General features: G+C 42.6%; 1 protein-coding gene across 5 annotated transcripts in view; it reads right to left on the bottom strand.

The window, feature by feature from the left end:
• The window catches only part of zc3h18 (zinc finger CCCH-type containing 18), a 47,555-nt gene that overhangs the window by 6,305 nt on the left and 17,492 nt on the right, over positions 1 to 23,758 (bottom strand). For all 5 annotated transcript variants that reach the window (XM_084554947.1, XM_084554946.1, XM_084554949.1 and 2 more), the window contains exons 10-16: positions 13,260 to 13,442; positions 12,778 to 12,903; positions 12,449 to 12,541; positions 11,985 to 12,263; positions 2,617 to 2,733; positions 1,539 to 1,547; positions 1,199 to 1,404 (exon numbers count right to left, since the gene is read on the bottom strand). In XM_084554947.1, the coding sequence (XP_084411073.1) occupies positions 1,199 to 1,404; positions 1,539 to 1,547; positions 2,617 to 2,733; positions 11,985 to 12,263; positions 12,449 to 12,541; positions 12,778 to 12,903; positions 13,260 to 13,442 (1,013 nt within the window). The remainder of the gene's footprint in view (positions 1 to 1,198; positions 1,405 to 1,538; positions 1,548 to 2,616; positions 2,734 to 11,984; positions 12,264 to 12,448; positions 12,542 to 12,777; positions 12,904 to 13,259; positions 13,443 to 23,758) is intronic.

Raw genomic sequence — 23,758 nt, 5'->3', positions numbered from 1 at the left:
CTGAACGCATTCTGTACTGTACAAGAGACACCGTACGGAGGAGACTGATTGACAATGGTCTACAGTCCCTTAGCCAATCAGGACGCAGAAAACAATGCGCTGTAAAAAAATAAATAAAATAAATAAAAAAAAAACATGCAAAATTGCACTAAAAAAATCCGCGAGGCCGCGAAAGGTGAACCGTGTTATAGCGAGGGACAACTGTATCACTGGAAATGAAAGTCAACACAACACTGAGGTATTTAGCAACAGGAAAAATGCAGCAATGCAACAGTGATGACTTGGAGCCAAATCTACGTCTCTAAACACTTTTATTCTCATTGACCAGTTGATCCAGAAGCAAACACTGTTCCTCTGTCCAGTTGGGTTTCCTGCTTCATTTCTTCTCCACTGCTGTTCAGTTTGTGTTAGATTTGAACACCAACCAACGCTGCTTCTTCTAGGCCGGTTATCAATCACAGAAACTGATGAAAGCTGAGCCACTTTACTCTTGTTAATACCAGATGGGTGAAGTGCAAAAAGTTACCAGTGTGGTAAATGAATGGAAGCAGATAAATAGAACTATCAGCCTGTGAATACTGTGGTAGTGGCCTGAGTTTAATCACACATTTTATAGGATCATTTTTTTAAAGTATAGCTTACTATTTATTTATTTTTATGTAAAGTATTATTTATAATTCCACAGTCTTCATAGAGATTAGATTCTGTTATTAAGTCTATTGATGTGACGTCTATTCTAGGCCAATTATCACCAAAAGTGTATTTTTATCTAGCTTCTAGGATCAACCAATCACACCTCTAGAAATGATGACTCATACCTAGCAACGGGGTCAACCACACCTCCTCACTAAGATCAGAGTTTCTGTCCATTCCTTGCTCAGAGTTCTCTGAGAATTTTCTGGAATCACTCCTAAGCTAAGACTCCTAGCTAGGAACGTTTAGACTGAGATAGGAGCTCTCTGAGAGGATTCTAGGAATCTTTAGGAACACGGGCCCAGGACGCTGGGAGGTAGTTGGGTTCATCATTTCACTCCCTGGCCACTTCATTAGGTACACTAGTGAGGTCAGTCTGATCTAAATAATGTGTTTTATATTAGAATGTGTTCACTAGTGTACCTAATGAAGTGGACAGTGAGTGTATATTAAGCTACTGTGTCCAGCGTCCCTGCAGCATCAGGACTCAGCGTCCAGCACTAACCCCTGTTCTTGTCTCTTGGGTGTGGGGGCCGGTCTCGGGGGGGCCCTCGGTCCTTGCGGGGGTGGTTGGGCGTGGGCGACCGGGAGCTGGCGGAGGACACGGGGCTGGCCAGGTCGGCGTACATGTCCTCTGAGTCGGCGCTGCGCACAGAGCTGCTGCTGGACGACGCCGAGGACACCGAGGACACGCTGCTCACGCTCAGAGACCTGAGACGAGACAAGGAAGCATCGAGTCTGAACCTGCGTCAACGAGTCTGAACCTGCGTCAACGAGTCTGAACCTGCGTCAACGAGTCTGAACGTGAGTCAACACGTCAACACAAAGCAAGAGTAACAACATACCTGGATTTCCTGGAGGAGTTCCAAACACAGACGGCACATGAAAGCAAGAGATGAACCAACATTAGTTGAGTAATGACTGAATGTGACACGTAATTCAATTTATTTCACTTTTATTTATTTATGTAGCGTCAATAAAAGTCCAGATGACACACGGTTTTATGCTGAGCACACGTGGAAAGACAAACAGGAAGTAAATTAAAAGCATATCATCTTCATCTGTAGCCGCGGTGTGTCCGGAGCTAATTTAAGTTTTATAACAGTCCTGCTCCAGATCTAGTCTCCATGAAGGTTCTGGTTCAGCTCTAGTTTCTAATCACTCAGAGATGTTGATTCTACTGTAACTTGAATGCAGAAGCAATAAAAGATGAGATTTTACACTTAATACAAAAAAATATGTGTTTTATCTGAAGAGTAAATGAGACATTTAGTTGTTTTATTATTCTAAAGACATATAAACCTAAAAGAGACGGTTCTAATGTTGAGGTGATTGTGGAGGATGGAGGTTGTGGAGCTGTTAACCTGGACTGAATTAAACTCTAAAGTGTTTCTGTTATTTAGCCTAGCCCACTGACTGCTATGTCAAAATATTAGGAACGTGTGTCAGTTAGACAAACACACAGTAGATTAGTAGATACTTTATTTATGCCATGGGAGATCTGGTCCTACACAGTGCGTGTTAGGTTTAATAAATATGATAAGAACAAGTAAGAAATAACCAGAGAGCTACTGGGACAGCTGACACTCTGGGTGGCGCCGGGAGAGGCGCTGACAGGGTGCAGCAGCTTCGTGGTTGTTGTTATTGCAGCAGCTGTTGTCACCGTTGCGTCAGTGAAACAATGAAAACTCAGTTGAATCAACATCTATCTCAGTTCTTAGAAACTAAAGCTGAGACGCAGAACCTTCATGGAGACCAGACTTAGAGCAGGACTGCTGACACTAGTGTACCTAATGATGTGGCCAGGGAGCGTAGAGCGACATTATGTTCCATCAACAACAATATTTAATCAACTCTAATAAATCCTAATAAATGAAGCCATTCAGTTAGAATGAATTAGAGGGACGGGGTGTGGACGGGTACCTGGACTTCCTGGATCCTGAGCGTGAGCGTGACAGGGAGTTGGACGAGGACCTGGATCTGGAGCTAGAACCAGTAAAACTGCTGCCACTTCCACTGACACTCCCACTGACGGTTCGCCTGGAGGAGACCAGACACACAACAGCAGCTCGTTTGATTATTCAGTGAAATAAAAGTGAGCCAGAGGTCAGAGCAGTAAAAGGATAAACACAGATAACTGGGTTAGCAGCACGGTCAAACTTTAACTAACGAGAAACCGTAACGGAAAACTAACAAATGAATGTTATCAAGATAAAACACATGACTGTTCAGCGGGTCTCAGTAAAAGTCAGATACCTGTCGTATCTGGTTTTTATCAGAACCAGGGTCTGGTAACGCCCTGGGTTAACCAATCAGAGACATTTAAACTAATTCAACTCCATGTTGCTCTGGAGTCTCTCTGCTGGCAACTGATTATGTTCCAGCAAAAATCTGTGAGGAAATAAATAGTAGTGGAGACTCTGACCAACCATTAATACCAGCTACTGTTGGATCAGAACGGAAGGAAGGAAGGAAAGAAAGGAGGAAAGAAAGGAACAGGGAAGGAAGAGGGAAGGTTGATTTCCTGAGTTGATTCTAGTTCAGATTAGTTTCTGGTTTAGTTTGGTTCTCAGCTCCAAGACCAGAATCTTTTAAAAGGCTCTCATTACTAATGAACAGACATCACTGATTCATGTGATCATTTCTACTAGTGGTTGAATGAATGAGTTAAACTCCTCTTCCCTGTTGCCCTGTTGAGTAGGTGGTCTTTAATGTGACCCAGGACTCACTGTGTGTTCACACTACCAAAGGAAGGAGGTCACATGTGTCCCAGACCACCTCCACATGTGGACTGACACCAGATCAGTGTTCACACCTGGACCTGTTTAACCTGGACACTAGAGACCAGATCAGTGTTCACACCTGGACCTGTTTAACCTGGACACTAGAGACCAGATCAGTGTTCACACCTGGACCGGTTTAATCTGGACACTAGAGACCAGATCAGTGTTCACACCTGGACCTGTTTAACCTGGACACTAGAGACCAGATCAGTGTTCACACCTGGACCTGTTTAATCTGGACACTAGAGACCAGATCAGTGTTCACACCTGGACCGGTTTAATCTGGACACTAGATGTTAGAAAGCCCATGTTGTTTAGGTGTTTTCAACTGAATACTGTTCAATTATATTGTGTTTTTTGGTGAGTTTTCATATGTCCGACGCTCGTGAACGCACCATAGCCGTTCCGACGTTATTTAACGCACCACACCTGTGTGTGAGATGCCGTAGCTGTGAAAGTTTGTTTTCCTCCGGAGACAGCAGTGGATAGCTTGTGATTTTCCCTTTACCTGTCTTCCCAACATTCACCTATATGTCCTGGGTTTATTGTGTGTAAATGATAGAAGAACCACAGTCGAATAAATCCACCACTAAACTGGACATCTGCCTCAGTGTCTTTTAATAATAATAATAATAATACATTTTATTTAAAGAAGCGCCTTTCAAGGTACCCAAGGACACTGTACAAAGTAGGTATAGGCAAGGAACACAAAACACAAAACACCCCCAGACACAAAAACACCCCCAGACACACACAACAGTACACTGAGCACAAAGCGAGGACAGATAAAAACAGGGAAAATAAATAAAATAAAAGAGGCGGTGTAAGTAGAGATCAGGGGGCTGACAGGTAAGCTAAGCTAAAAAGATATGTTTTTAATTGAGTTTTAAAAGTGGACATACATGTATTTTGGCGCATCACGAGTGGCAGGTCATTCCACAGTTTAGGACCTGCCACACTGAAGGCCCTGTCACCCATGGAGCGAAGACGCGTTGTGGGGACTGTTAAAAGACATGCGTCTGTAGAGCGGAGGGTGCGGGATTGCAAGTATGGGGTAAGGAGATCTGATAGGTAAGATGGGGCCAGATTGTGTAGGGATTTGTAGACTAAGAGAAGGATTTTGTATTGAATGCGGTAGTGGACAGGAAGCCAATGCAGGTGCTGGAGGATGGGAGTAATGTGATCCCAGGACCTGGTGCGGGTGAGTAGCCTTGCAGCGGAGTTTTGGACATACTGCAGCCTGTTTAGGGTTTTAGCCGGGATGTCGCACAGTAGAGCATTGCAGTAGTCGAGCCTAGATGTGATGAAGGCATGTATGAGGGTTTCTGCTGTAACGGGGACACACCCCATACACCTTGCCGCTCTAAATAACCAGCTAATTCCTGGAGAACACCTTATCTCCTTTTTACTAGAAACCAGTTCACACCTGGACCTGTTTAACCTGGACTCTAGAGACCAGATCAGTGTTCACACCTGGACACTAGAGACCAGATCAGTGTTCACACCTGGACCTGTTTAACCTGGACACTAGAGACCAGATCAGGACGGATGTTAACGCTTTTCAGCGTTGGATGACCAGAACATTTCTGGAGTAGAGAACACAAGGTACCAGCTACCCTCTCCACACTACATTAACTTTGACAGAAAGATTTATTGGACTGAATCCAGTCCACTCTAGGAGAAGACAAGGAAGACAAGACCGGGTCAGAGGGTAAAAGAACTTGATCGGGACATCCCTCTTTCTACTGAATGTTTCCATGTAGTCACTTCCATTGTAACGCTGGCACACACAACAACAGCTTCCCATCGTGTGGGTTTCCTGTAGCAGTTACAAACTGGTTTGAGTCCCTCACGCATCAATGGCTCTGGTTGATGACATATTGTCTCAGGACCAGGCGTGTTGACATGTTCATGATACCGTCAGTCGTGGCTTTTTTCTTGTGAAGTCTTGTGAAGGTGTTTTTCCGTCTTCACCTGTGCCCTCATTGTTCTTTAGCGTGTCTCTATAAATGTTAGAGCAGAAATCAGGAAGTACAGCATCCTATATCGCATTACATCAGTCCTTGGAGGGAAGTATCTCACGGACAGAACAACTGAACTGGTTTTCCTGGATAGTTTCCACGTGCAATCCCACCGTCCCATATACCCACCCACACATATGTAAACAGCCTCACACACTCCGACTGTTCTTCCCTGCCCTTTTACTGTTCTTCCTCTCTGTCTGTCACAAAACCAACTAATAAATAAGAGATGTTTTTCCTGCGGCCGTCCACCCACTCCATCACCCACGCGCCGCTGCGACGGTCTTCCCCCTGAAATGCACGGTGGTGGAATACACAACACACCGACATGCAAATGAGTTAGGAAACATAGAGGGGCTTATAGCAGAGGAATATGTTTACAACACTCTGCCTCCCACACAAGCACAAACACGACAACGTCCCGCTGTGCTCGCATGAAACACTAGGAATCAAACCCACGCCTTCAATTAAGGCTTTCATAACACTGATGTGGAACAGGACCTCAGGGTGGATTACCGCCACACCACAAAAAAACCACTGCTGACTGATACCACTTTCATTTGTAATTAAGGAAAGTTGGTCTTCCTTGTTTTCTCCTACAGTCGACTGGATTCAGGCCAATAAATCTTTCTGGCTTCTTCTTTTTCTGTCTAATTCCTCTTCTTCTTCTTCTTCCTCTTCTTCTTCTGTCTCATTTTGTCTAATTCTTCTTCTCCTGTCTTCTTCTTTTCTCTCTCCCTCTCCCTCTCTCCTTCTTTCTCTTCTTCTGGTTCTTCTTCTGTCTTCTTCTTTCCTCTTCAACTCTCACCTCTTTATTTTATTTAATCTTTATTTTATCTGTGGTTCTTAAGAGTATTTATTTTATTTTTTTATGTGCAACTCTGCTACTGTGACCAAGCACAGTCCCTTGTGGATGAATAAAGTTTATCTAAGTCTAAGTCTCTTCTTCCTTCTTCTTAGTTCTGACTCTAGCCACCCACCATTAAAACAGCAGAAGTAGTCTTGACCCTACAGGGACATGGTTTAGGTTTATGACAGACCCAGGAGCATACAGGGAAGATAAGAAAACCCCTTCCTCCAGGGCAGGACATTCAGTTTATTTAAGATCAGTTAAAACTTAATAAACTTTATTGGAGTCAGAGCTGATAAATGTAAAGAAGTAGAAGTTATTCTAATCAAAATTCTCCTCCGGGTCTGCCTTAAAAAAATAAAGTGATAACCTCAAAACTAAATATATTATTATTAGAAGAAGAAAAGGACCTAGTAATATCAGCTGGAATAGAAGCCCATGAATACGGGAGGTGGAGCCTCTGATTTTAAATTTACGTTGGACTGAAATGTGCAGAAAGAGACACATTTTCAAAACGTAGCAGGTTAATGTGGTGAAAGTAAAATTTATTAGTTTCCAGCTAAATGTCTCCAGACTGAGTCCGGAGACATTTAGTTTCGCTATGATCGGCCAGAAAATCTGAACAAAGTCTGTGTTTCTGTGACAGGTTAGAGGTTAAACCCTGAGATAACAGTCACAACTGATTCACAACTTATGTACACAGGTTTTAAAGTTTCACTATTTCATTCATTCATTTTCCTCCAAGCGTTCGGCTCTAATGACCGTGGGAAGTTAAGGTTTTCATCAGGAATGTCTAAGGGTGGAGTCCACCTGAAGGTCACATGACGTCCTGATAAAAACCTAAACTCCCCACCGGTCATTAGAGCTGAACGTCTTCTAGAAACACAACAAGTTTGTTTCAGTTTTGTTTCTGATGATTATTCACCTGGAGAACCTTAAAGTGGAAATGAAGCATTCAAACAAGTAAACAGCATCTGATAGATGGAGTTCTGCTCTTATCAACAATATATATAACACACACATGACAAATGGTTTTCCCCACTCAGCGACACGCCCGCTGAGAAACCAACTCTGGAGATTGGTGACTCTATTTTGCGGAACGTGAAGATAGTGAAGACCATAGTTAGATGCATTCCAGGGGCCAGAGCGGGCGACACCAAATCTTATCTGAAACTGCTGGCTAAGGCTAAGGCTAAGGCTAAAGCTAAAGCTAAAGCTAAGGTTAAATATGGTAAAATTGTTATTCACGTCGGCAGTAACGACACCCGGTTACGTCAATCGGAGGTCACCAAACTTAATGTGGAATCGGTGTTTTCTCTGGTCCCCTGCCCAACCTGACCAATGATGACATGTTTAGTCGTACGTCGTCATTCCATCACTGGTTATCTAGGTGGTGTCCAGCAAACCACGTGGCCTTCACTGATAGTTGGCACAGTTTCTGGGGAAAGCCTGGTCTGATTAGGAGAGATGGCGTCCACCCCACTTTAGCAGGTGCTGCTCTCATCTCTAGGAATATGGACGATTTTATTAACCCCGATTTAGTTCTTAGAACAGATCAAGTCATTATAGTAGGTGACTTTAACATCCATGTTGATGTTGTCAGTGACAGCCTTAGCTCCTCATTTACATCATCTGGCTTTTCCCAGAATGTAAATGGATCAACTCCCTGTTTTAATCACACCTTAGATCTGGTCCTAACATAGAAACTGAAGGTTTAATAGTATTTACTCATAACCATCTTCTTGTCCGATCATTTCCTCATAACTTTTGAATTTACAACTGAAAAAAGACATTTCATTACAGTAGATGTTAATCTGACAATGCTGTAACTAGATATAAAGAATTAATTCCTTCTTTATTTACCTCAGTGCCATGTGTCAATGATGTGGACGACAGCAACCACAATTTAACTCCCGCACTAATAGATTATTTTGTCGATGGCTCTGCAGCATCGCTTAGTTCAACTTTAAACTTAGTTTCTCCTCTGATAAAGAAGGTCATAAATAGGAGGAGGCTAGCTCCCTGGTATAATTCACAGCTGATCAGTTCAAAGCAGACAGTCTGAAAGCTAGAAAGAATTTGGCATTCTACTAATTCTGAAGAAGCTCGCATAGCCTGGAAAGATAGTTTAACAACTTATAAAAAAGCTCTCAGTAATATTAGAACAGCATATTATTTATCATTAGCCATCTATTCCTTTAGCCCTCAGTAGTAATGACTTCATCAGCTTCTTTACTAATACAATTGTTGGCATTAGAGAAAATATTCAAGGCATCCTTCCTCCAGCTGTCAAAGATGTAAGTACAGTGACATTAGAAACTTTTGTAAGACCTTATCAACATCTGGAATCCTTCTCCCCAGTAGATCTTCTTGAGCTCTCTTCAACAATTACAGCATCTAAACCATCAACCTGTCTTCTAGATCCAATCCCAACTAAATTGCTCAAAAAAGTTTTTCCATTAATTAACACCTCTATATTGAACCAGATAAATTTATCTTTATTAACAGGATATGTGCCTCAGTCTTTTAAGATTGCTGTAATTAAGCCCTTACTCAAGAAAGCCACTCTAGATCCAGATGTTTTAGCCAACTATAGGCCAATCTCCAACCTTCCTTTTATTTCCAAAATTCTAGAAAAAGTTGTTGCTAATCAGTTGTGTGACCATTTAAACAAGAATGGTCTGTTTGAAGAGTTTCAGTCAGGTTTTAGAGTTCATCATAGTACAGAAACAGCTCTGGTTAAAGTTACCAATGATCTCCTCATGGCTTCAGACAGTGGACTTGTCTCTATACTTGTTCTGCTAGATCTTAGTGCTGCATTTGACACTATTGATCATAATATTTTACTACAGAGACTTGAAAGTGAGATCAATATTAAAGGAACTGCATTAGACTGGTTTGAATCCTATCTATCTGACAGATTCCAGTTTGTTCATGTCAATAATGATTCCTCTACTTATACAAAAGTAAGTTATGGAGTTCCTCAGGGTTCTGTGCTAGGACCAATACTCTTCACGTTATACATGTTGCCATTAGGCAAGATTATTAGAAAACATGGCATAAACTTTCATTGCTATGCAGATGACACCCAGCTATATTTATCTATGAAACCAGATGAAACTAATCAGTTGGTTTAACTCCAAGCATGCCTTAAAGACATAAAGGCTTGGATGACCTGTAATTTCCTACTCTTAAACTCAGACAAAACAGAAGTTATTGTATTTGGTCCTAAGCATCTCAGAGATTCATTATCTAATCACATGGTGTCTTTGGATGGCATTACCTTGGCCTCCAGTACTACTGTAAAAAACCTTGGTGTTATATTTGATGAGGATATGTCCTTTAAATGTCACATAAAGCAAGTGACCAGGACTGCCTTCTTTCACCTGCGTAATATCGTCAAAATTAGGAACATCCTGTCTCAGAGTGATGCTGAAAAACTAGTTCATGCATTTGTGTCGTCCAGACTGGATTATTGTAATTCATTACTGTCTGGCTCCAAATATCTCTTTAAAAAGCCTCCAATTGATTCAAAACGCTGCAGCAAGAGCACTGACAGGACTTCGGTCTCAAAGTGCAGGCCTACTTGTGGTTCCTAGAATTTCAAAAAGTAGAATGGGAGGTAGAGCTTTCAGCTATCAGGCTCCTCTCCTGTGGAACCAGCTCCCAGTTTGGGTTCGGGAGGCAGACACTCTCTCTATTTTTAAGGTCAGGCTTAAGACTTTCCTTTTTGATCAGGCTTATAGTTAGGGCTGGACTAAACCATCCCTTAGTTATGCTGCTATAGGCCTAGGCTGCTGGGGGACGATGCACCAAACACATGTCCTCCTTCTTTCTTCTCTCTCCTCTCTCGCATCCTCCACTTTCTTTTCTCTGGCACAGAGCTCTTCCCCTCTAATTTCCTATATACTACTAGTCATACAATTCTGTGCTATTACTATATAGAATGATAACTGCTGTGTGTAGCCTAAATATTACCGTTGTAATATAGTCATGGGATGGTAGCTTGGCTAGGAAATACAGCAGCCAGATGACAGTCGGAAATTAGAAAGCAAACAACCATTAGAAACACTTGGTCCTGAAAGTATTCACATAAAACTCCCATCATCACACCTGACACTCATCACTCAGCCAGAGCAGACGCATCCTCCCAACAAAGAGTTCTTACCGTGACTCCAAAGCAGTGCAACATCTCCAAACATACATACAAGCACCTGGGTGTTCACCTCAACAATAAACTGGACTGGACACACAACACAAACAGAAGGACCAGAGTCGTCTCCACCAGCTGAGACGACTGAGGCCTCTGGGTGTTGCAGGACACTGCTCAGGACTTTCTATGACTCTCTATGTGGCGGCTTCTGCCATCCTGGAGCAGTGGCAGCTCAGAGAGGGACAGGAAGAGACTCAACAAGCTGGTCAGACGGGCCGGCTCTGTCCTGGACTGCTCTCTGGACTCCATGGAGGAGGTGGGTGAGAGGAGGACGTTAGCCAAGCTGACATCAACCCACTGCATCAGACTGTCTCAGACCTAAGCAGCTCCTTCAGCAGCAGACTGCTGCATCCACGCTGCAGGAAGGAACGCGACCACAGGTCCTTCATTCCAGCTGACACCAGGCTGAGTCAACAACAACCTTCACCCTGGACTTGGCCTCGTTTAGCTTTTGCACTAATAAACCTGCTTTTTCCACAAACCACTATCTCACTGTCTTATAGTTTTAGCAGTGACTTATTTGTAAAGTTTCCACCACCACAGATTAAATCTGAGAACAATGACTAAAGAACACTCCAAACTACAACTGAAATAAAAGTGTGGATAGTTTCTTTCTGGGTTTCCCGTTGCTGATTCAGACAGCTATGATTCAACAAAAGAAAATGACCTCCGCTGACAAGTGCTGTTATTTTTGTATATATGTTCCATGCTACTGTCACAAGGAAAAATAAATAAACAATGTCACACATATATTATCCTCAGTTCCGTTACTGTCCTCAAGTCATCTTGTGTCTTCTCTTTGAGAAGCGTCCAGAATATCATGACTACCAAGCGCAGTCCGTCCATCCAGGAGGTCCCTGCAGGCTGGACTTTTCTTTTTTTCTTTTTAAATCAACCCGGAATTGATCGATCAGATCACAGTAAACATTTTGGATTGGTCCGCATCAACTATAACGGTCCACTGGTTTTATTCACGACCAACAATAACAACAGAAAACTAATTCTAAATAAATGACAGCTGCAGAAGGACGAATAATATTTATGCACTCTGTGTTTTTTTATGACTATTTCAGTCAGTTCAGTTTATTTTACCCAAACCACCGACTCTACCACTTCTTCCACTCGTAGCGGTACCACTGCTCCAGTGGACGTACGGGCTAGACGTGTCTTTCCATTTCATGCTTCCCTCAGCGGCTGAAGGATCCAACCAACTCTGTGACGCAGTCAATGACGTCACTTCAAAACTCACTAGCTAGCAAGCTAGGTAGAAACTATGAAAAATAAACTTCTTAGCAATGTTTAGTATCTGAGTTCAGCAGAGGGGTTATATCTGATACAGTCTGCAGTACCAGGACGAACACATGTACGTTTCATTTCCTCTTTAAATAAACCAAATCCCTTTTGTGATACTACGCGCCGCTTACCTTCGTGGAGGATGCTGCTGCCGTGCTTTCTGCCTGCCCTGCCTCGGGTTGGGGGGTTTTCCAGGTTCCCGTGGAGGCGGGGGTCGCCCCACTCCACCAGCGCCCGGACCAACGGCTGCAGCTGCAGCTTCCCGGGGATTGGTGGGGGGTTTCCCTCCTTCTAGCATGGGTTTGGGAGGCCGGCCCTGCATCCCGCCAGGTGGAGGGGGGCTGGGCGCTTTCTTCATGGGAGGCTTTTCCCTGCGAGGAGGGGGCATGGCACCCGGCTTCAATGGCATGCTTAGGGAGGGAAAAGACACCTCTGTCAGGTATGTAGACAGTGATAATGAAACTAATGAAAGCTGGGGTTAGAGTAGATGACAGAAAATACAAGAATGAGAAAGAGTAGTTGAGAAGAAAGGTGGGTGGAGGCAGATAGAATAAATAGATTATGGTTAAAATGGAGGCACATGTTTAGGATTTACCCTTTAGGTAACACAGGATGAAGGTCTGGTTTGTTCTTAGGGTTCCTTGGTACCGCTGGAGTCGGCGAAGGAGATGTGGAGAAAGATCGAGACCTGGAAAACAGTAAACGAGTCATGGAAGTTAGTTACTGAACATTAACTGCATTTCTTGACCAGTCTTTACTGGATTATTTCACAGCACTTTACTGCTACAGAAGAAATGTGAATGCAACCTGCTTGTTCTACGTTTCTAACTGAAGAGGCTAAAAACGTTTCCCACGTCACTGAAGGCCGTGCAGCAGCAGCAACATGTCTGCAGGACGACGTAGCTCAGTCAGAGACAAACAAACCTGGAGCGGCTGCCGCTGAAGGAGCTGTGCTGGGAGGTGTGGCTGGAGCAGGAGGTGAACGAGGAGGAGCGGCTGCGAGAACGAGACGACCCAGAACCCGTGTAGGACGAAGAGCGTGATGAAGACCTGCAACAAACACAGAGTACATGGAGACAGGATTGAGTCCATAACATTAGAGACACAGGTGGTCTGGGTCCAGGTTAAACAGGTCCAGGTGTGAATGCTGATCTGGTCTCTGGTGTCCAGGTTAAACAGGTCCAATTCAGTTCAATTCAGTTTTATTTATATAGCATCAATAACAATACAAATTGTCTCAAGACGCTTTACAAAACCCGGTCTGAAACCCCCAGAGCAGCCTGAAGGCGACGGTGGCATGGCTGGGGACGCATTTACATTAAGACCAGGTGGAGACACAGGTGAGATCAGACTGATCCTGGTTGGATGTTAATGCGAGGTCTGTCAGGTACAGTTCTACTTCTTACCTGGAGGAGTTGGACAGAGAGACAGAGGAGCCCGAGGGCCGGTGTCGCCGGCGGCCTCGTGGCGGGGAGCCCAGCCCCGGGCGTCTTCTTGGGGATTTGGACCTTCGCCACGGGTCCTTCCACTCATCTGGTCGCCTCATGACTGGAACCACATCTTTCTTTAAAGGAGGCTCCATTGGCCTGCTGAGAAGAGTTAAAAAGAAGGAGAAGTAGTGATGAATGGCTTGAAAGAAAGGTCTTCTACTCCCATATCTACTCATTTAAGGTGAACTGGTTGTACCTGAAGAACCAGTAGTTTTGTTTCTGGTGTGGCAATTTATCCTTTTCAATTCAATTCAGTTTTATTTCTATAGCGTCAATAACAATACAAATCATCTCAAGACTCTTTACAAAGTCCAGTCTGAACCCCCAGAGCAGCCTGAAGGCGACGGTGGCAGAACAAACTCCCTTTTAACAGGAAGAAACCTTGAGCAGAACCTTAAGCTCATATGGAGGAACCCATCTGCCTGAGGCCGGACGGGTAGAGACAGAGGAGAGAGAGAAGAGAGAGGAGGAAGGAGATAAACATCTATCTGACTAAAGAGTACATGTAGAATCTGATGATGTTACAGGACAGTTAGAGAATAGAAGAGGAATCATAGGCAGGTTGGAGAACTGTTCATTCAGGTAGGAGAGGAGAACTGCAGGAGGACATGAAGACTGGAGGATGATGAGACCACGACAACAGAAGACGAAACAGATCAGAACTGGTCATTGAAGTGTTTCTCAGAAAAGGCGAGGTGTGCTGAGTCAGGGGTGAGCAATGCACCCATGTGAATGTTATCTGGGACTAAGTTTTGAGATTAAATCTGAGAACAACGACCAAAAAAACCACACGAAACTACAACTGAAATAAAAGTGAGAATACTTCTTTCTGAGTTTCCTGTTAATGATTCACAGCTATGACTCAACAAAAGAAAATGACCTCCGCCGACAACTGCATCGTCCTACTTCTGCTTCTCTATGAATGTCTCAATCGCTGCTGACTGTTCGTCCTTTAACGTTATTCACTGGGTCTTTTTTAACTTACTTCCTCGACAGCAGCCATTGCCACATTAAGCCCCGCCCACACGATCTGCAACCCCTACCATCTACACATGGTAGGGGTTGCAAAAGTAATGCTTCAAAAATGAAATCTATATTGTTGACCTGAATCATCTGCTGAGAACAGACAGCTCATGTGCTACATACTGTGAGCTGCAGATATGTATAGCCTGTATAAAAACAGGCAGCACCTCAGCACCATCAGTAGCATTTAATAGTCCTCCACAGCGTGTTGTTAGATGGGATAGTGTAGCAGCTAAAGGTCTAATAACTTTATCAAATAGTTGATGTGCAGCCTCCTTCTCTCTGTTACCACAGGACGTTTGGTGAAGTTGTTAACTGACTGCTGTCCAGAGGGTTTGGACCGTTCCTCTGCTAGCGTTAGCTTTTTTTGCAGTAGTTGTGTTAGTGAAGTTATTATGCTCATTGACTAGTCGACTTCCTTCTTAAAGGGGAATTACTGTTTTTCTTTTTTTTTTTTTTACAACCTGGACCTTATTTCTGGCATAAAATACGATCGTTTACTCACCCATATAACTTTGGTGTCATTCGGACGATATTTAGATCCAGTGGAGCGTCGCGTATATCCATATAGTGGGAGTGACTGGGGCACCGAAACGCAGCCTCTAAATAACACATTATCTGAAGCAAAACTCGTTCATTTCACCAATATTTTGTTATCGTACTCTAGTGCCATTCCCCGTTGAGTCCAGAGTTACCTGTTATCCATTTGCGGATGTGCAGCGGTTTGTTGTTCTTTAACCAGCTGTTCCTCTCTCTGAATCCACATCCTCCTTTCAACGAGCTCCTCATCCGCATACTCTGGCTCAATACAGTAAGGACGTCCATTATAAACAAAGTCGTTGTCCACAACCTCAGAATCAGAAAAATATTCAGCCATGCTGCAAAAAACTAGCAGTGGCAAATTACAGGTAAACAAGCCGACCGTCGCAGGTGCGTGCGGCGCTCACAGATGACATCATCCATGTCAGATGTCAGAAGTTAAATCTACAGATCCCGGATGATGATAACAGGTAACTCCGGACTCAACGGGGAATACCACTAGCGTATCAAAACAAAATATTGGTGAAATGAACGAGTTTCGCGGCAGATAATGTTATTTAGAGGCTGCGTCTCGGTTCTCCAGTCACTCCCACTATATGGATATACACGGTGAAGATATTTAGCCAAGTGGATCTAAATATCTTCTGATGACCAAAGTTACATAAGTAAATGACCGTATTTTATGCCAGAAATAAGGTCCAGGTTGTAAAAATTGGTAATTCCCCTTTAAAGCATCATGACACAGGCTGACTAGTACGTACAACCACTGGTAGATAAGATAAGAATTTATTTATTCCTGTGGGGAAATTAGGGTGTTACAGCGGCAGAGAACAACAGCGCAGAGAAACTATATAAAAGTAAATACATTATGGTACAAAAAGGATAAAAAGCGTATAGACCACAGTCAGTATGTACGACAGCACTGCAGTAAACTAGGGCCTTATTTCTGCCAGAGCACAACAACCAGTGCAAAAGGCACTCTAGACATTTCAATATCTACTCCATCACTTTCTATGCAGAATATTTTGAAGAAGTGAAAATATGTGGGAGATTTGTTGACTCAGCTTTAAGTGAGTTCATCCTGGTGGAAAAAGTGTCTTTTCACTTAGAGGATGTCTCAGGATGTCTGACTCTCTGAGTCAGTCTACAGCAGAAACGTTTGTGTTCATCCAGTAATGAACGGGTTTTAATTATAGTGTCTGCTGTCTCACTTCCTCATCTCATTAAACAATTCTTCTGTCAGTCTGGACGCTGCAGGGCGTATTACTGCCCTCTGCAGGATAAAATGATTTACTACAGAGACACTTCAGCTTCAGACGTGGGTTTGTAAAGAGTCTTGGAGCAACTGTATTGTTACTGACGCTTGAGTTAAACTTCAGATTCTGATTTCTTTCCACAGCGTCGCTGCTGCTTGGATCGCTTCCTGATTTCCCAAACTCTGATTTTGACCGAGGTAATAATAATAGAACGTTAAGAAAATTAACAGTGTTGAAAGAAATTTGCATCAACTTTGACTGGCCTCATACGTAGGCACAGTGCTGCTTTATATTCTTCATTTCTGCTCAAAACATCAGTGGAACAGATGGACTCTAATTTGGTTTTGAAATTAAGTTTTGCGCCTCACTGATACGTAATATTGGCTTATTTTCCTGAATAAACAAATACACTAGTTTAATATTTGTGTTTCATTGGGATCTCTTTGTCTACTTTCAGGACTTCACTGATGTTTTGAGTCATTTTTATGAGAGAAATGTAGACGTTATCTAAACTGTTAATGTTCTGCGGCCTGATTGAAGGAATAATTGTTCCAACTCTTATTAGCTTCTATTAAATATCATCATGTCGACACTATACTGCTAATCCAAATAATTGAATCCAGGTGTTCCAACCACTTCCATGTCCACAGGTGTATAAATCCAGCACCTAGGCGTGCAGGCTGCTTCTACAAACATTAGTGAAAGAATGGGTCGCTCTCAGGAGCTCAGTGAATTCCAGCGTGGTACTGTGATAGGATGACACCTGAGCAACAAGTCCAGTCGTTATTAAATGTTCCTCAGTCAACTGTCAGTGGGATTATAACAAAGTGGAAGAGATTGAGAATGACAGCAACTCATCCACAAAGTGTCAGGACAAGTAAAATGACAGAGCAGAGTCAGTGGATGCTGAGGTTCATAGTGAGCAGAGGTCAGAGGTCACCAGCTTTCTGCAGAGTCAATCTCTACAGACCTCCAAACTTCATGTTTCCTTCAGATCAGCTCAAGAACAGTAGAGAACTTCATGAATGGGTTTCCGTGGCCGAGCAGCTGCATCCAAGCCGTACATCGCCAAGTACAATGCAAAGCGTCAGATGCAGTGGTGTAAAGCAGCCACCACTGGAGACTCTGGAGCAGTGGAGACTCTGGAGGGATGAATCACGCTTCTCCATCTGGTAATCTGATGGATGAATCTGGGTTTGGTGGTTGCCAGGACAACGGTACTTGTCTGACTGCGTTGAGCCAAGCGTGAAGTTTGGTCCGGGGGGGGGGGTGTTATGGTGTGGGGTTGTTCTTCAGGAGCTGGGCTTGGCCCCTTAGTTCCAGTGAAAGGAACTCTGAATGCTTCAGCAGACCACGAGATTCTGGATGATTCAATGCTCCCAACCTTGTGGGAACAGTTTGGGGATGGACCCTTCCTGTTCCAACATGACTGAGCACCAGAGCACAAAGCAAGGTCCATAAAGACATGGATGAGAGAGTTTGGTGTGGAAGAACTTGACTGGCCTGCACAGAGTCCTGACCTCAACCTGATAGAACACCTTTAGGATGAATTAGAGTGAAGACTGAGAGCCAGGCCTTCTGGTCCAACATCAGTGTCTGACCTCACTAATGAGCTTCTGGAAGAATGGTCAAAACTTTCCATCAACACACTCCTAAACCTTGTGGAAAGACTTCCCAGAAGAGTTGAAGCTGTTATAGCTGCAAAGGTTGGGCCCATACAGTCTATCAGAGTATTAATAGTAATAATATTCTGCCTCAGTACGTCACAGACATATTTGACTGTTACAACATGTACTGAACATGTTAGGGACTTTCCCAGGCTTAAAGATCAATGTTTATTTCAAGTGTGTACCATAAATATTTATTGGAGGAAATGAAGTCTCTGAGCGGATATTCCCAGTGTCAATGAACTCTGTCCAAAGTTGCAGAAGTTGTGACACTAAAAGGATTGCAGTGTTTGTGTGAGCTGGCAGGCGGAGGGCAAGGTGAGCAGGTTTCAGTTTACAGTCGGGGATAGTCAACTGTTGTTGCATGCAAGCGAGCAAACTTCCAGCTGAATGTGAAATCTGAGAGGTGTGATGCAAGAGCAAACAGATGAACTCATCACCGTGCAAACTAGTAGAGCTAAAAATAGCATCACAAAACTAAAAATAGAACATAACACACAGGAGCTATTTTTATCTCCTAAACATTTGTGTGTTTAATAACTCAATGTTTCCTTTGAGGAAGGAATGAAAAGGGAGGAAGTAGAGCAAATACAACCATAAAGCTCAAGGAGTACGACAAGAGGTGAAAGGATGTTTGCAGGGTTTGTAGGTTTAATGATTCAGCCCCGGGGGCCTGACGGGAAAGACACCAGTCAGTCTGGTGGACGGACGGACGGACGGACGGACAGCTGATAAGAACTTTACTGAAGCTACAACCACGACGTCACAGAGTGAAACGTAATATTATACATGTCCGCACGCACATGTATAAAAATAAAAAAGGTGCATCGGCTGAGGCGAGACAAACAAATGCAACTGCCCCACATTAACCTTCAGTGAAGGGAAATGATTACACCTTATCCACAACTGTTTCCTCCTGGTGTTACATAAATGTCAAGCATGGATGATGAGGACAAACAACAGCGCACGAGTAAATAATTCAGCAGATAAACGTTTTAAAAGAAGCCTCTGCATGGTGTCACCATACAGCAACGTGGTTGACCAAAGGATTCATCCACTCAGTTATTTTAACATTTAGACACAAGTTTGGCTCAGTTTTACTGAAATGCACTGTTTTAAAACCATTTTATTGTGAAAATGCATCTTTGAATTTGAAAGTACAAATATCTGGTGACATTACATAGTAATGAAATCTGGTTTGCTGCCTAACCTCAAATCTTTCAATAGTTAGAAATAAATCCCTTTAAATGTAAATATATTTATATCTGGCATAAGGTCATTTTTGATTTTTATCATTTAAAACAATTATAATGTGGTAAGTTTTTGTTCCACAGCACTAGTCTGTACCGAGACGACTATGTTTATTATAAAACATTTACTACATAGAATGTAATTGGCTGTTTATGACTAGTTTTAGCTTAACCTTTATATTTCATCTTAAAAACAGTTTACCTCGTCTTGTTTGGTGTCATTCTTTTCAGCACAACCTCACATATGTAACTTTACAGTTATTTCTTCATTCTGACATACTGTATTAACACACTGGACCTAAAACCAAACTAAAAACAGAAAATCCGAGCAGGAAAAAGTTGAATTTTTCACTGTTAAAACCACAAACATGTCTAACCAACCATTTTTATAACTTAGAATGTAAATCTAAACTGTAAATTTCAAAACCTCATGTACAAATTTCGCAAATAAAAATAATTACATTGAAATGCAGGAAATACATCAGGTATTTTTGGTACAACTATTTACCACTGCTCTCCACCTGCTAGCGTTTTCCTTTTCGCCGTTTCTTCCTGCACTAAACGTGCGCCAAACATGACGACAGTATTCAGGAAAAAGCCTGGCGTAAATTATTTATAAGTCGAGTTTCACTTCCTCTATGAACACAATTTAAAAACTGGTATATAATTTGAAGTTAGCACTTTCTACACAAGTTGAATCAGAGTTAGATGATACTGATGATACTTTACAGGTGGAAGAAACACTGATACTGATGTGACTGTATAAACATTAGGTTATCTATTTTAATAAGTATACGTTGTCTTTGTTTAGTCTTGTTTTTAAATAAAAGCTTGATTTTATGATCAATGATACACATCTCTGATAGGTTATATTGGCTCACTTTCCTGAAAAACATCTACGCATAAGTTTAATATTTCTGTTTCAAGTGTTTGATTGGGTTCTCTTTGTCTACTTTCAGCTTTATAAAGTAATTTATCTAAACAGATGTTCATTTTCCATAACAATAATTCTGTTAATTTCATTGTATTTTCACTTTCAGTGCATTTACCAACTAACACTCCCTCTTTTATTGATTCTTTAATTAATTAATTATTTTAATAATTACAGTATCTAAGAACTTTTATGTAATTAAAACACCTTATTTTATCCTGTTCAAATTCACGCAATAGAGGGTTAAGGTTTAAATAGAGTTATACTGAAAACATACAAAGAAATAATTAATAAAAGTTCATGTATGGGAATGAAAAAATGAATGTAAGATTATATTTATTATTTACATATTTATTAGTTATTAATTAGTTAAGGCTTTATTTGTCCTCCTTATTAAACGGATTCAACCTAATACTATTCATTCATTCATTCATCTTGTAGGGGTCTCCAGTCTATCCCAGCTGTCATTGGTCTAGAGGGGGGGTCCACCCTGGACAGGTCTCCAGTCTATCCCAGCTGTCATTGGTCTAGAGGGGGGGGTCCACCCTGGACAGGTCTCCAGTCTATCACAGCTCTCATCGGTCTAGAGGGGGGGTCCACCCTGGACAGGTCTCCAGTCTATCCCAGGGCTAACACAGAGAGACACTCACACCTACGGCCAATTTAGAATCACCAATGAACCTAACCAGCATGTCTTTGGACGGTGGGAGGAAGCTGGAGAACCTGGAGAGAACCCACGCAGACACAGGGAGAACATGCAGACTACACACAGAAAGGAACCAGTCGGCCTGGATTAGAACCCAGAACCTTCTGACTGTGAGGCATCAGTGCTAACCCTAATAATAATCTAGAAAGGTTGAAGGTGGATGACTGGTCTGCTTCCTGCTACAGTTTGTGTATAGTAAACATTGATGGTTCATTTATCCTAAAACACTGACACTGGCTGAACTCCACGTCCTAAAATCAACATAAAGTCTGATGATTTATTTAAAAAACTCCTACGAGGAGGATTTCCCCCACAGCTCAGGTGGGTAGTATTTCGTAAGCGCCTTGCGTCACTCAACACAATGGCTAAACCTGGGCGTCGACTCTCCTTTGTCATTAGTTGAAAAACATTCAGAATTTCCACAATTTCAAAACCTGCAGCCGTGAATAGAGACAAACCTCTGGAAGAATGCAAGTCACCTTTAGTCACAGACTGTGAAAGGACTTCTGTTTTTTTTTTGCATCACAACAGAGAAAAGTTACAGACTGTCGTTTTACCAAAGATGCCATCAGAGTTGCAGCAGTGAGTGATGCAACAACGGGAACATTTCATCACAGAGCGCGTACCTGCAACCGAGCTCAAACAAAAGGCAGCTGGACTTGTTTCATTCACGTAGTTTCATAACGAGTTTCATCACTCCTTTGTTTGAGCTTGAATGACCTGGATGACGGATGACCTTCACCCACACGTGTCACAGCGTGTCACAGCGTGTCACACCAGAGGAAGCTTCTTAAGCACGTTTGATAAAAGTCTGGATGGAAGTTGTGAACTTTAAATAAAAATAGTTTGGACTGTTCCAAAGAGTTTAGACTGACTGCTGGCCTCATCCTCAGGGTTCATACACATTATTCATGGTCAAATTCAACCACCTTTAAGGGTCATTTTCAAACTTTTCCAGCACCTTATCGCTGGGGTAAAATACATATCTACAGGAATATATGTACTGATGATTATTTTTTTGTTTCATTGTATTATGCTGTAAACATCTAAAATGATGTTACGTAATAGCAAAAAGTTTAGAAATTAAAGGAGAACAAGTTTTATCCAGCTACTTGACGTTCTTCAGGCACACTTCCACCGTGACTGGTAGAGACTAGTAGAGACTAGTAGAGTAAAACCCAGATCTTTTGAGGGATTCGGATCAGTCTGAGTCACTTAATGATATGAGCCTTGAGTCACTAGAGTCACTTCAGTCACTAGACCCAAAATGGCCCGATTGTGAAAGAAAGTGTTTCCAGTACAATCACTTGAGACGTAATAAAGCAGAGTCAACACCTAATAAAGGATTATTACAGTTACCTGTTATTGTCATTTATCAGCTGAGATACATAGACACTGATAATCATATCAAGTATCTTACATAAGCCTAAACCTGAAGCACAAAATTAAGCTGTGCAAAAAAAATGAATGAGGACAGGGTCACTACCGTAGACATATATACATAGACGCCTCATTGAGCACTGGACCGTACGTCAACGTCGCCGCCATATTGGATCTGTCCCACGAACCAATACGAGTCAACAGAATGAACTTTATTAAGCGTCTTCTACAAACTACTATAAGCATTTACACATTCTGAGTAGTTAATGTTACAGACGTTGTTTTTGGTTCCTATCGGTTCCCTGAATATATATACGTTCATGTGTGAATATGTAAATGAGCGGCATTAACTTACAGCACTTTGCAGAAGACGCTTAATAAAGTTCACTCCATTGACTCGTATTGGTTCGCGGGACAGAGCTGCCTCCTCCAATATAACGGCGACGTTGGCGTATCGCAACAATGGGCCAACCCGCTCAATGAGGCGTCTATGTATATATGTCTAGGGTCACTACTACGAAAGAATATTTTATTTCCTCATGGTCTAAAATGTACGTGGAGTGGAAGCAGAGTAGGATATTAATTCACTCACAACATAGGCTCCAGTGAGATTCAGTATCATAACGTGACTAGAAGGAAACAGACATTCTTGTCTGTGATTAATGGTCTACATTTTATAATATGGTCATTTTTTCCCCGTCTTTAGACTGGCTGAAGGCGGCAACAGATTACGAGCGTTTGTGTTTTCTCTGAGATGAGAATGATCCGCGAGTCGGTTAAGTTTCGTTTCTCTACCGACCGAGTGAGTGGCTGTTGACCCCTGCTCTCGGTCAAGCAATGACTCATGAGTAGCGGATCTGCAGCACATTCATGAGTAGTGGGTCGGACTCATGAGTAGCGGATCTGCAGCAGACTCATGAGTAGCGGATCTGCAGCGGACTCATGAGTAGTGGAGTCGGACTCATGAGTAGCGGGTCTGCAGCAGACTCATGAGTAGTGGGTCGGACTCATGAGCAGCGGGTCTGCAGCAGACTCATGAGTAGTGGGGTCGGACTCATGAGCAGCGGATCTGCAGCAGACTCATGAGTAGTTGGTCGGACTCATGAGCAGCGGATCTGCAGCAGACTCATGAGTAGTGGGTCGGACTCATGAGTCTGCTGCAGATTCACTACTTGTGAATCCCTGCAGGCTGAGTGTAGTTTGCGCTGCTTGCTAGTGGTCAAGTCTGGTGGTAGATTTTGCTTCTCTGCCGAGTGAGATAAGACAATAAGATTGAATGGTGCCGTTTATTAATTATATATCAATCAATGTGGTAGGACTCAACTGAGCCGGTTCAACAGACGTCTAGATTCATGATTCTTGAGTCTTCTTTGGAGGCCGGTTCAATGAGCCGCTAATCTCCACATACGGTTCTCTTACTGCAAACTATCCAGTCTGATCCCAACTTTATGAAAGACACAGAGTTATAATGTCAAGCACTTTCAAGCACTTAAACTAAAATCCAAGCACTCTTCAGGCCTTGAAAACACAACATTGAAATTCAAGCATTTTCAAGGATTTCAAGCACCCGTACGAACCCTGCATCCACTGAGAAGATGCTAATGGAGATGCTCAATGCTTCTTAAGGCGATGCTGATGCTAAAGATGAAGCTAATGGTGAAA

The sequence above is a fragment of the Chelon labrosus genome, assembly GCF_963514085.1.
Source record: "Chelon labrosus genome assembly, chromosome: 11".
NCBI lineage: Eukaryota > Metazoa > Chordata > Actinopteri > Mugiliformes > Mugilidae > Chelon > Chelon labrosus.
The sequence above is the reverse complement of the archived record's forward strand: the minus strand, read 5'-3'. Positions and strand labels throughout refer to the sequence as shown.